This window comes from Limulus polyphemus, unplaced genomic scaffold (assembly GCF_000517525.1).
Source record: "Limulus polyphemus unplaced genomic scaffold, Limulus_polyphemus-2.1.2 Scaffold92, whole genome shotgun sequence".
NCBI lineage: Eukaryota > Metazoa > Arthropoda > Merostomata > Xiphosura > Limulidae > Limulus > Limulus polyphemus.
In genome coordinates, this window is record NW_013665702.1 from 558699 (window position 1) to 572648 (window position 13950).

The following is a 13950-nucleotide window of genomic DNA, read 5'->3' on the forward strand; positions in this document are numbered from 1 at the left end:
TCACTGCGCATGACACAAGGTTTTAGTGTCTTACATTCAAAATTCTATCAAACTATTTTTTGTTTATATTATACCAATTAGAAGAGCATAAGATATTAGCTAATAATCTGTATTTTAATAGTATACAAGTTTTAAGTTCTTAATTCTAGAAGGCAATATTTTAAAAAATCCTGAATTTCCACTAGTGTGACCCAAGTGACACATTTTCTCTTAGCATGTCATCATCCCTATTTTATCCACCAAATCTCGAAAAAGTACGAAATTAAATGTAAGTTACTCTCTGTAAAATCGTTATTGCTCAGACAAACCATAATTTTTAGTCTTCAATTTTGCTTGGTTACAGAGCTAACGAATAGAAAATCAGACCCCTCCTGCCACACCCTCTCTTTCATAATTCATTAATAGTTCTCTCTTACATTGCATTATATATTACCTATAACCAATAGAATTCAAGGTTTTCATCTATCAAATGATATATTGTACAACATTGTGTTTTGAACGGAGAAATGTCAACTTCACTCAGAGTACCAAAATCGTTTCCCTCAGAAAATTAACGACTAGCTGGGACGACTTTGTAATGGCTCTTGTCGAAATAGTTAGAAAGCCAAGAAAATTTTTAAAAGTAAGGGAATTTGTCTACTTTTTGCATGTTATCAGTCTATATTGTTTGGTGCATTATTCAATTAAATAAAAATTAAGTGCATTACTATAAGTATTATACAAAATAAGGCTTAACTGTCATTGAAGATTGGGTAAGTACTTTATTTCTTGTTTTTCATATTTATTCTTTATTTGTTATTATAAAAGTAACCAAAATATAAAAATATGGATCTTTTTAAGTTGATTTACAACTAGATTAGGTAAAATAAGCAATAATAATAATAATATACTTAAAATGGTTCATGAATCACGCACATGAGCAGCTCGTGGATAATGTAATTCAATAGCATAATGTGACCTGCACATTCTACGAGTGATTTACAACTTTTTATGGCACGGATAGTAGTTAGACATGGTTCAAAGGGCAATCAAACAATAAAATGTAATTATAAATAGATGTCTAATCTTACGAATTTAGAGCTATTTAGGATAAATGAATGTTGTTCCATGTTACAATATGAAGTCATTCTAGAAAGAAAAAAAGGTAATTTAGGTTTATTTAGATTTTTTATTTTTTTCACGAGATCGGTAGAATTGACCAATCCGTTTTGAGATAGGGTAGAGAAAATAACAGATAAACTCTAAAGTTTTACTGAAAAAAAATTTTTGAAATGCATTTAGGAGGTTTTCAGGATTACACAAAAGAAATTTGAGATGAGGAAAAGTATTTTTAATTTTAACATGAGAATTACTTTGCACATGGACCATTCAAAACAAATACTCAATATATTCATGGACAAATCTTTATTTTATTTTATTAAAAATACGTCACACACAAAAAATGTGAAAAACTTGTAATATTAACTGAAAGACTGCCAAATTTCATAAAGATTTACATGCTATATTGAGAGTTATAAGTATTAAATCCATAGAGACTTTAAAGGAGTACAAAAAGTTCACATGGTAGGTTAAAATGTCCAAGCCTGTCTTGAGAGAGTTAATGGTTTTCATTATTTTTTTTTAATACTGCACATATGTAAAGGATTTCAATATTGTTTGACAAACATATAAATTACTATGTGAAAACCTTATGCTGTATAATTTAATCAAGACTAAACCATTTTACTGTCAATAACAAAGTATCTTGATGCAATACAGCTAATACTATAATAAAAGTAGGACCCTAAGGACAACCAAACTCCTTTTATTTATAGCTCTCATGTTGCAATCTTTAGGTAAGAATAATACGTTAAGTAAAATTGAAGATGACTGACACATGTACCACAACATTAGATATTTAGTATAGCACTATAAAAATATTAGAGAGGGAATCTGGCTGGTACCTTTTATTACATTATATTTCAATTTATTCATATTCAGCTTTATGCTAGCTTTTATTAATATTACTTGTACAAATGTTATAATACTGCTTACTAAATTCGTGCTCATTTGAACTACCTGATCAAACTTTATGCCATTTGCTAACAAACATTTTCATGTCTACAGTTTCACAGAAAATATGCATGTTCCAGTGCATCATATCCACTGTCTTTTCAAATCTAAGGATTGTTTTGTACAAAGAATAAGACCTAGATTCAACAAACATAGAATCCATCCACACATACACAAAAGCGTGCAAAATTTTCTATAAAGTGGAAGTTAAACCAAAAATACATGTGCTTCCATTTACTTCAATTTTTATGAAACTCACATGCAATATATTACATCACTACAGAGAGCTAAACATGCATAACTCCCAGTACAGAACATGCTAATTCACCTCACAAAAACTACAGGTGAGTTAGAAACTAAAAATACTAATAGTATTTTACACAAAAATGTTGTACCACCTAGAGTCATATATGAACAAAAAAAGGGGGTTAAACTTAATGCTCTTAAATGAAATTGTTAAAAACTTAATATTTGCTCACTTTCGGAAATTATTATATATAACTGTACAATTTTCATATTTATAAAACCAACAACACGTTAGAAAACTAAACCTATGCAACACTGTTCTCATCAATTCAAATAAATATTCTCTATATGTAATCAATAAGTTGTAGATAAAAATATTTTCCACCTCATAATCATTGCTATCAGCCAGTCCATCTCCAAGTCCCATAATAACCTCTGCATATATCATTGCTGGGTGGTGATGATACCTATCAACAATTCCCCGTGGCTGGAAAAAAAAAGAGGGAGTGAAAGCAAATTATTACAAAAATTACTACAGATCTTACACATATATTCCTCATGAAAAACATAGAGCCTCTCACAGCTAAACAATAAAAGCAGATTCTAGAATTTGATTTCAGCATTGTTTGAGCCCTACACAGTTGTTTAAAATATGTACATCTGAATCACTGATAAGTCTCCAAGTTCTTTATTTTTAGTACTAACAATGAGACTGGAAATTCTGCAATTGAAATGTCTGTAGAGTAAATAGATTCCTAGTGTATAATCAGTTATACCATCACCAACTAGGCTGATGAGAGCTGATAATGCTCTGTTAGTTAATATATGAATTTTGGTATTCAGTAAGATTTAACATGTTTAATGTTAAAATTCATACAACCAAAGTTACTAATGAGGTTATTATGTACACATACACAATACCTGTCTACACAAGATTTTGAGGCTTTTCAGTTTTCCAACTAAATTTACTATTCAGATATCTTCATCTCTTGGTGCAAAATAAAACATACAATATCATAGTTCTAAGCAATGTCAACTCTTAATCACTACAACTAGGTTAATGGTAATATCACACAATGAACCTGTGTTTATGAGAGTTGACATTGCTCAAACCTGCAATTCTCAGTTGCTCATGGTATGGGTTTTGTTATCTAATGCATTGCTGTTGTTTGAAAGTTTCTTGGCACAAAGCAATACAGGCTATCTGTGCCAAACAAATGGTCATCAGATTAGCCTTTTGTTTACTTTATGAAAACAGTCAGGCCAAAAAAAAGGTGGGATTCTTTTGTCTCACATCTTGATGCCAAAAAAGCAGAGGAGCAGATGGAGATACTTGAATGGTACAAAATACACTCTCCAAGAGTGTTTGCAATACTCAGTACATCAGCTACATCTTGACCAAAGGGTTAATCAAAATGGGGTGATGCATACACTTCCCATTCTTCCTTTAGAATCTTGTCCCAGACAACCTTGATACTGGTGGTGATAGATATGCTGGAAGTGAACTTAATCCAAAATTTTTTATAGCTTTTTCATATGATCTGTCAGGCAAAAGCATGGACCCTCTAACAGACTATGCAGATGGTAAGAGTGGGATGGTTGTGGAAGATATCCAAAGCTCAGTTATGAGCCCTCCATGCTTTGTGGCAGTGAGGTGTCCACTATGAACAAGGATACTGTAGAAACTTTTTCAAGGTTTTGGGTATAGCATGGACAATATGATCAGTTACTGCCTCATGCAGTCACTATCAACTTTTCCGCTGGATTCAGGGAAGTCCTGAGAAGGACTATTTTCTGTGTTGGTAGTATCCAGGATTCAATCGTGGATCATCTTTCTTGAAAGCCTGGTGCATTATCCACTCAAATGGGATTTATTCCATTAGAACTTGACTATTTGAATGTTTTCAAAAAGAGTATCCAGGTTTTGCTGATTTCTATGCTAGGCTGTCCAAATATATTACATGTTAGATGGATGTAGAAGGATTCTTTTCTCATTATTTTTTCTTGTGTGTGGTTTACATTTTATTATTATTTTATCATATTGTATTCTCTGTAGGTATGAGGAGCTATTGTAGACAAATCAGTATTACCGAGTTTTGTATGTCTATACGCTGCTGAATTTCTAGCTGTTGTTAGTCTATATATTTCTCCAATGTATTGGAACCTACATTCAAAACAGATGTTGTAAATGGTGTTTCTATTTTCTGACCAGTCTTTGGCTGGTTTGGTGTGTATTGTGGTTTCTGAATACTTTTCTGACATTTTGTCATTTATGTATCCTCTATATGTTTCAGAGAACTTTAATACAGGAGGTATGGCAATATGTCTAATTGTTTTCTTGTTTATTCTTGGTATTATCTTTTTTACTTTATCTTTATCAACTCAGGATTCCTATGCTTCCAAATGAAAATTATGCAGTAATTTCCAGGAGAAAAAAAAGGAAAATTTCAGGATATTTACAGCTGTAATACCATTGTGATTTCTATAACATCCAACTGCCCATCCAGTAAGCAAATCAGATTTTTACTAGCTTTTCTCTGGCAGATATGCACAGAATGCACAGGAGAACAGGACCATCAGCTCTTTCCTTTTGTTCAGCCAGCTGTATGTTTGAAACCAATGATTCTGGATTTTAAATAGTTTGAGCTTTACCAGCATGTTGTGATTTTATAATTCAATGTTTGATATGGTTGTTTGTCCTCTCTGTTTCATATACTGTAGAGGTTCATAATGTGTGAAAGTTGGGGCAGAGGATACATTCTCACTGACTAAAATTAATAGTCAGACACAGAATGCTAGCATTAACAAGGCTAAAGATCAACAGTCAAAATAAAAATGCACTGATGCTCATAATTGTAGTGATACATGACAAAGTCAGCATAGTAGGAATATGAAAAGTTCAAAGAGAAATCCAGTTAGAGAAAAGCCCTAAGATTAGCAAATATGTTAGTAGTACAGAGAAAACCACGAATAAGGTAAGTGGAAATAGAGTAAGGCAAGATAAGATAGAAAAAGAAACTTTAAAATAGAGAAATAATAATTCAAACCCCTCAGATGACACTACACTTAATGCTTATGTCTAACATAAGTAGAGAGCATCTCAATAGGAGAGTTTGACAGGAAAAGTACATATGAGATTAGTTAAAGAACTGAAGTGCATATAAGAAGTCAATTAATTGTTGAAGCTAAAGTAGATGATTTTAAGAAAATGAAGTTTTTAATTGAGCCTACAAAAATAGAAGAAGCAAGAGTTTATACAGCTGCTTGTATTAGTAAGGTATCCGAGAAAGACACAATGCCGATAAAAGTGTTGAATATAAATGAAGAAAATGTAATACTGCCTAAACATATAGTACTGTTTAAAGCTAGTAGGGAGAAAACAGCTGCAGTAGGACAGCATAATGTGGAAGTTAAGAAGAAACAGGCACAACAATAGAAGATAGATTGGGATTCCATCTTAGATGTAGAAAGTAAATATAAACAAGAGATAGTAAAGTTATTCAAGGAATACAGAGATATATTTGTAGGAAAAGGCAATCCTAATGCTGGTACAAAAAAGGTTAAACATAGGATAGTGTTAATTGACAGTAAGCCTAGCACAAAGACCCTATAGAATGCCAGACAGGCACAGGTAGAATTAAAGGAATGTATAAAAGAGATACTTGAACAAAGAGTAATAGAGGACAGTAGTAGGCCATATGCATCTCCAGTTATTATTAGTTCCTAAAAAAGGGTGGTGATCTGAGGTTCTGTGTGGACTTTAGAAAATTGAACATTGTTACTATTTAAGACATCTAACCATTACTCCTTAGATAAGTTAGGTAAAAGTAATTTTTTTTTTGACTTACAAAGTGGGTATTGGTAGGTAGAAATTGAGAAAGAAGATAAAGCTAAAACTGGCTCTGTGTTACCTTTAGGCAAAAACAAGTTTAAAAGAATGCCCTTTCAACATTTCAAAGTTTAATGGATGCCATATTGTTCAAATTGCAGGATTCGGAATGCTTTTACTATTCAGATGACCTCACAGTGTTTGCAGCAATTTTTGAAGAACATTTAGAAAAGTTAAGACATGTATTTGATAGATTGTGGAGAGCAAATCTAAAGCTTAAGCCAAGACAGTGGCAATTCTTAATAAAAGAAGTAGATTACTTAAATCACGTAGTAACCGCAGATGGTGTAAAGCCTAACCCTAAAAAGTTAGAAGGATATAAAAATTATCCAGTACCAAAAACAGCAAAAGATATTTGTGCATATCTAAGATTTGTAGGATTTTACAGAAGAATTATCCCACATTTTGCATTGCTAGCAAGGCCATTAACTGAGCTCACTAAAAAAAGGTATAGTTTTCAAGTAGACAGACAAAAGACAGGAGGCATTTAAGAAACTAAGAGACTTATTATTAAGAGCATCAATTTTGAGTTATCCAGATTTCAGTAAAGAGTTTATCCTAAGCATAGGTGCAGTATTATCATATTTAGATGAAAATGGAAAAGAATGCCCTGTAGCCTATCAGAGTAGACAGTTAGGAAAAGCTGAAATAAATTATTCAGTGAATGAGCAAGAATGCTTAGCCGTACTGCACAGAATTAAAACTTCTGATGTTACCTTTATGGTATCAATTTACCATAACCACAGATTATGCATCCTTTAGATGACTAATGACATTAAAATATCCACTGTCTAGATTAACAAGATGGTCATTATTATTGCACTATGATTTTGAAGTCATACATAGACCAGGTAGGAAGTATTCTAATGTTGACACCTTAAGTAGAATTAAAGTTGAAATAAAAAAAAACAAGGAAAAACAAGCCATTAACAAAATAAAGGAGGTAAATTTTAAAAGTGAGGATAACTTTGAAGTAATTTGGACTGTAGAACATGTGATTAACAAACAGAAGAAAGATGAATTAGTAAAGACATTACGAAACAGAGTATTACAGGGAGAAAATACAGAATACATATTGGACACAGACGTATTATGCAGAAAAATCAATTATTACAGAACTTCAGATGGAACATTACAAATAATACCATATAGTTTAAAAACTAAAGTCATAAAAGAAACAAAACAAGCAATGGTAAAGGCACTAAATCAGAAGGAAAGCATGGATGAACCTCCAAAGCACATTCAAATGAATATCAGGAAGTCTGAGAAAATGTCAATTGAAGATTTTGTCACAAAGTATACAACAGATTTCTTTAGGTGCCTCAAAATTCCATCTGGATTTCTGGACTATGACTCTGAGTCATGGAAGCTCAGAGAAGACTGCAGGAATGCACTACAGACAGTTGAACACTTGAATGTGGTAAATGATAATGCTGAAAGGTGCGTGGTTCTCAATGAGGAGTATAATGCCATCATAATAAAGAAAGAACAACAGAAACAATTCCTCAATCAAGTTGTTTAAGATCACAGAAGATGCTTTCCTAATAGCAAAAAGGAAACAATAATGCAAAACTGACTAAGCACACCAAAATCATATAATTATGTAATTATATTACTGGGCATGCAATAAAATAATAATATAATTTAAATGAATCAGTTATAATACATAACAAATATGTTTTTATATTACATAGTACATACGGTACCAGACCACTGCAGTCTATAACTTCAATCTTATTGAGCAACTTCTAAAATATTGTCCACAACTGATGACGTTTGAGATTTAATGTATTTTTTTGTACATTGGAACAAAATTAGGGGTTAAGAATCTTGAACCTGAAATTCTATCTGCAAATAAGGACCTCCCGAATGTGCATTTCTAAGTGTGTGTGTGTGTGTGTGTGTGTGTGTGTGTGTGTGTGTGTGTGTGTGTATTGGTATGAAGTTTGAGCTGTGTACCTCTTGATAGAATCCATGTGGCATCTTGTAATACCTATCTTCTGAAGTACATCATTAATGACATTTTGTACCTTGTGTTTACTTATATGGTGACATTTGTTCCTATCTTGGAGCTGCAATAACCCAGGCACCACTCAACCACCACAATTTTCTCTCCTCTGCCCCCTCCCTTCCTGGAGTATGAAATAACATCCAGTGCTAGATCTAACACTTTCTGCTATGAAAATATATAAAGATGTGCAATAAGACTACATCAAATCAACATCAAAACCTTAAAGCATTTACAGTGATATTAGGAAACAATCTCCATCTTGAACTAGATAGACTGATGAGAGTTGATATTGTTTGAAACTGAATTATTGGTTATTTATGACATGACTTTGTTATCCAGTTTGAACAATTATCATATACATTCTCTTCAACTGTCCACACACTTGTTTTCTCATTTGGAACATTGTTTTCATTAACATACATTTCTATTTCAGTGGTTTAAAGTAAACAAGTCACACTACAACATTTAACAACATGTAGTATTGCATGAACAATTTTTTTTTTTAAATACATTTGTATGAAACCTACTTTACATCAAGGTTTCTCATATTCTCAAAGTTACCTAACAACACACACACTTCTCTAAACATTTTGTCTAATATTAAAGAGTCTAAACATCCAGTGTGCAGATTAAAAAATAACCACATTTTTCCTGGTGATAAAGACTTCTGTATCTTCAAACATTATTACCTGTTTTGCTCAAAATTGTTACCAGTAAAACAAGAAAAACACTAAACAGTTTTTTCTTAATTAATTTCTGGAAATTACTCTTTGGTAGATTATTGCTTAAGATATAAGTAGAATTACTACCCCAGACGAAGAAAGGTCTACCTTGTACACACTACATATTATGTATTCCTAGTCCATACAACATTGTTATATTATCACGGTCAATTCAAGTATTATTTTATTTTTTATTCATTATTTTATATCCTCATAAACATTATCATAATTGGTTAAATTAAAGGAAACTTTGGGACAGCATAGCTCAGTGACTTTGCACTTTAGACTCATAGTTGGATGATTGTAAGTTTGAGCCTGGCCTGCATCATTCTTTTGTGTCCTTGAGCAAGAAACTTTACCCCATTTATTCCAGCCTACCCAGTATGTTGGGTACCTACTGTAAACTGGGGTTAACCTGCAATAAACTGGCATTTTGTTCAGGGAATGGGTGACCGTTCTTTTCTACTTGTGCCACTTAAAACCAGAGTTTGAAAGTCCAGCCCTATGTGCCTTGCAAAAGCATACCAAAGTTTTAACTTACCTAACTAATGGAAAATTACTGCTACTAACTTAACACTGTTTAAATTGTATTATATATCTTAAACTGTTTTGGATGTGACTTGCCTCTGATGTTATACGGAAGGAGTAGCTTAATGAGTCTCTTTGGTCAGAAATTATTAAGTGGAGAGCAAGGATACAATTTCTAAAGACATTTACTTCTGTGCCATTTGTTCAAACCAACAGCTAGTGTTTATATATTCCCTAAGTAAGTTACACTATATTATTTATTTATAGTTACTTTCATTAAAAGTATTGGTTCTATTAGTTGGTATATATAACGCTATTACATTTTATTTTGATTTATTGTTTATTATTATACTTTTATATACAGTTAAAAGTTACCTATATCTTCTAAGCTGGCCGAACCTTATGAGATATTATTAGGGTCATGACTGAAAATATTATTTATACCAAGAGTACTTAACTGATGGAAAAATGCATTCTAATTTTAATAAAAAATATAAGTATGTTTAATTAGCTAAATTTATAGTCAGGTTAATTTTGAGTTTCACTCTACATACGTAGCTTACTGATATTGGAAATTATTATTATTTTGAAAGTCCTTAGGTTACAGGGTTTCTTATATTTGTCTTTAATTGATTTTTGAATGTGTTTTCCTAATATCATGAGCAAAATTATTCTAAAACTTCTTTTTAAAGCACCAGGTTAACTTACAAAACCTGTCCCAGTGAGTGTAGATAAACAAGTAAGAAAGAAAGGAAAAATTTCACAGTTCTAATTAACTTACAGATGTCCAGCGCCTGTAGTGCCTTCTTGAACCTCGGACTCTAGTTCTTGAAGATCTTCTACTATGGCTTCGGGCAGCTTCACGAGATGACCTGGTGGAGAATCTTCGACTCGTTGATCCCCTTTGTGTCTGAGACAATGATGAGATAGATCCTTCACTAGATGTTGAGGTTGTTGCCAGCATATCCATGAGATCCCACACTGGTGGAACTCTCTCTAGGTCACTGTCAATAACACCCAAAGAGTCTGATGTGTCACCATCATTTTGTTCAGCATCAAACTGAGCCTATTTAGAAAGTACAATGATAACTGAAGTAAGTTAGTTTGTTTTTATGAGATATTTATGAAAAGCAACACAACGGCTCTCTGTTCTAGATGTTTCTAATTTGGAAGTAACAAACTAGAGGGAAGCTCATAGTTAATAGCCTCAGTGTCAACTAGTGGGGTCCTCTAATTGAATAGTAGGATTTGTCTATGAGTCTTATATTTTGTAATTTTCCAGTAACAGGACATGAATCATGGGCATGTGTATTATCAGTCCTACATGCTAACCACTAGGCCACACTCAGCTCAAATTAATTAAGAAACACAGTAATGAAAGAATATTTAAATTACAAATATACTATGCTAACTACTTTCATAAGCTAAGAAATACAATTAACTTAAAGTAATCATGTAAGAAAATATGTAGTTACAGTAAGGTTGTGGCAACTGAATATCAATCATTGTAATGGTTACTAACCTATACAATCATTTAAGTCACATTAAAAATATAGCTACATTAAAAAAATCCACAATTTACAGCCTACCAGAAGAGAAGGAAGTGAATTCAGAATAAAAATGAAGCCAATGGTCTAGAAAACCGTGAAATGTTAACCCTACTATAATATCATCCTATATGAGAAAACTAACACCAGAAATTTGAAGAATAACACCATAATAATTATGTCGGCAAACGAAATGGCACTCTAAGCATTAACAAACAGGAATACCTCATCCAACTCCAAACTGCCACAATAACCAAACAAGACATAATGATCAGCTATGATGTTGCCAACCTTCTAACTTGTGTACCAATCCCTGACCCACTACAAACACTATGCCAAAAGCCTGAAAATGATAGAAATCATAAAGAATGTTTCTAACCAACAATCTTCCATAATAATAAAAATCATAACCATCTGTATTAACAATTCCTACTTCCAACTTGAAGATAAATACTACCACTAACAAGATCACATAACTATGGGCTCACCCATATCACAGTACTCCATAAGCTATTCATGGAATATTTAGAAGTTAACACTCTCAAAACAATCATTCTATGCCCCAAAATTTAGATTAAATATGTTGATGATACATTCATAATATGGCCACATAAGACAGATAAGATTCAAGGATTCATGAACCATATGAATAAACATCTTGAAATATAATTCACAATGGAAATAGATAAACTCCTATTCCCTAACATGATGACTGCCGATACACATAACTTGTATACCTTAGGTGTTTACAGGAAATCCACAGACACAGGTCAATACCTCAATAATAATTCAAACCACCCCAACAATGTAAAGACAGGAATTACAGACTTCCCAGTTTCAAGAATTAACAAGATCTAACATTGAAGAAACCAAGAAGATGGAAAAAAAAATACATTATTACAAACCCCCTTAGCAACAAATATCTGGAAAACTTGATAAAGAAGAAATTAAGATAAATGCAGAGAAGAAAGAAATTACAGACAAATAGCCATAATCCCCTATGTCAGAGGTTTCTCTAAACATATACAGAGAATATGTAAGCAACAAACTCAGAACAGTATTCAGAAACCATAACACATTACTTTCACAGTTACTACATACCAAACTACCTAAAAACCATAAAATACCACAAAAGATTTAGTAATAAGAATCCACTTAAAATAGTCCATCATTTCAGCTAAGATCATACAATAAACTGGAATGATGCTGAAATAACAGGATATGAATCACACAAGAAAAAAAAAGGTAAAAGAAGACTTTTACACCCATCTAACTGGTGAAACACACAGAATTCAGTAAAACCTATATATCCCTCTTGAAAACATTCAAATAGTTAGATGATTAACGTTTTAAAGGGGTGGACTCTTGTTGAATGGATAAAGCATTAAATACACACAGACAAAGATTCAAATTCTTGTCACTTCCAACACTGAAAGCCTTCCTTCTCAGAACTACCCTGAAGATGGCAGCAAATTAGTAGCCAAAACATACGATGAAAAAATTTAAATAATTAGCATCCAATTAAAAAAAAAGTTACTATTTAATAATTAGATGTTAGTGATCAAAAACAATGCAATATAAACAGTTCACTTCTAATGACAAACTATTCCTTTTCACTTTAACTCTTTCAATCCGGGCTCGGTCCATGGGATCGACCTCGTAAGTATTTTGTGCTTGTTATAGTTTTCATGCTATAACTTTTAAATTCGTAAGCGAATGTTAACGAAATTTGGCGGTTTATCAGAAAACATTACAATGTGTTTATACATACAATATCTAATTTTTTAATTAAGTCTTAAGGTTTTTAAAGCAATGTTTCTCTCATGCCAAGTAGTTTTCTTCTGAACATTAAAAATATTTGTATGATTTAGAAAATTTTTAAATTTCACATGCAAAATCTTTCTAATGTCCAAATAGTTACAAGACATTTCTTAAGAAAAAACATTATATTTTATCTGTTATTTTCAGTAATTAATTTCTGTGCGGGTTCGATAAATTTGACTGATCTCGCAACCACCATAAAAATAATGAAATAAACATAAATTATGCATCTTTCATTCTAGAATGAACACAAATTATAACACAAAAACATAAGTGTTTAGACAAAATAACTTAAATCTCATAACATTATTCATTTATATAAATTTATAATTTTTTTTATATTGACCTTTCTCCCGTGCCTCGCTAACAATACAGAAGTTACAATGATGCAGCTCACGTGCACTCATGTTACTGTATCAAATAACATAAAGGTGACCTTTGGTCTGTACAAATTAACTTGTCTTAGCTGTGTTTTAGTATTTTGTAAAATACAGTCACATTTCAATTATTATACATTATATATGTATATAGATTATTGCTATTTTGAAATAAGTACTTAGTTATTTTTCCTAAAACATAGAACAGTAAATAAAGAAGTAAAGCAAACAATTATCTCTTCTAGTTATGACCTTTGGTTGCTGCTTGACGTAGGTTGCTAAGCCTTTAAAAATTTTGCACATAGAGGATATGAAACAAATTTTTTTTTAGGTTTTTTATATACATTTGAATAACTAAAAAATCATAAATTACTATATCAAAACCATAGAATTCCACTATAATTTATCAAGCTTAGTAATTAAGATGAAATTTTCGAGCAGACTAAAGACACAACCTACCTCATTGAAATCTTGATTGAAAAGAAAGAAATGACGCTAGGTACGTTAGAAAGGCATAGAAAACCACTACTGGGACATTCTGACCTTCTGATTGGTTATTTATGTCATATATAGAAGTAAGTTTATATAATGGAGCATTTCCAAAAATGGAAAGAGGTGGGTGGGGTGCCACTGTGTTTGTTTGATTTATTACGAGCAATATCTTAGCAAATAGAAAAGATAAGACCTTCTTATTTTATATTCTGACTTGTCAATATCTGTAATTTGAGTTTCTAATTTGTATGAAACTATAGACTTA

The 13950-nt window shown here is 31.9% G+C and overlaps 1 protein-coding gene across 3 annotated transcripts in view; it reads right to left on the minus strand.

Annotated features, from left to right (window-relative positions):
- LOC106468873 (serine-rich adhesin for platelets-like) overlaps window positions 1–13950 on the minus strand; it is a 59852-nt gene that overhangs the window by 18448 nt on the left and 27454 nt on the right. For all 3 annotated transcript variants that reach the window (XM_013929324.2, XM_022397997.1, XM_022398005.1), the window contains 2 exons: window positions 10230–10514; window positions 2684–2785 (listed from right to left, as the gene is read on the minus strand). In XM_013929324.2, coding sequence (XP_013784778.1) covers window positions 2684–2785; window positions 10230–10514 — 387 coding nt within the window. The remainder of the gene's footprint in view (window positions 1–2683; window positions 2786–10229; window positions 10515–13950) is intronic.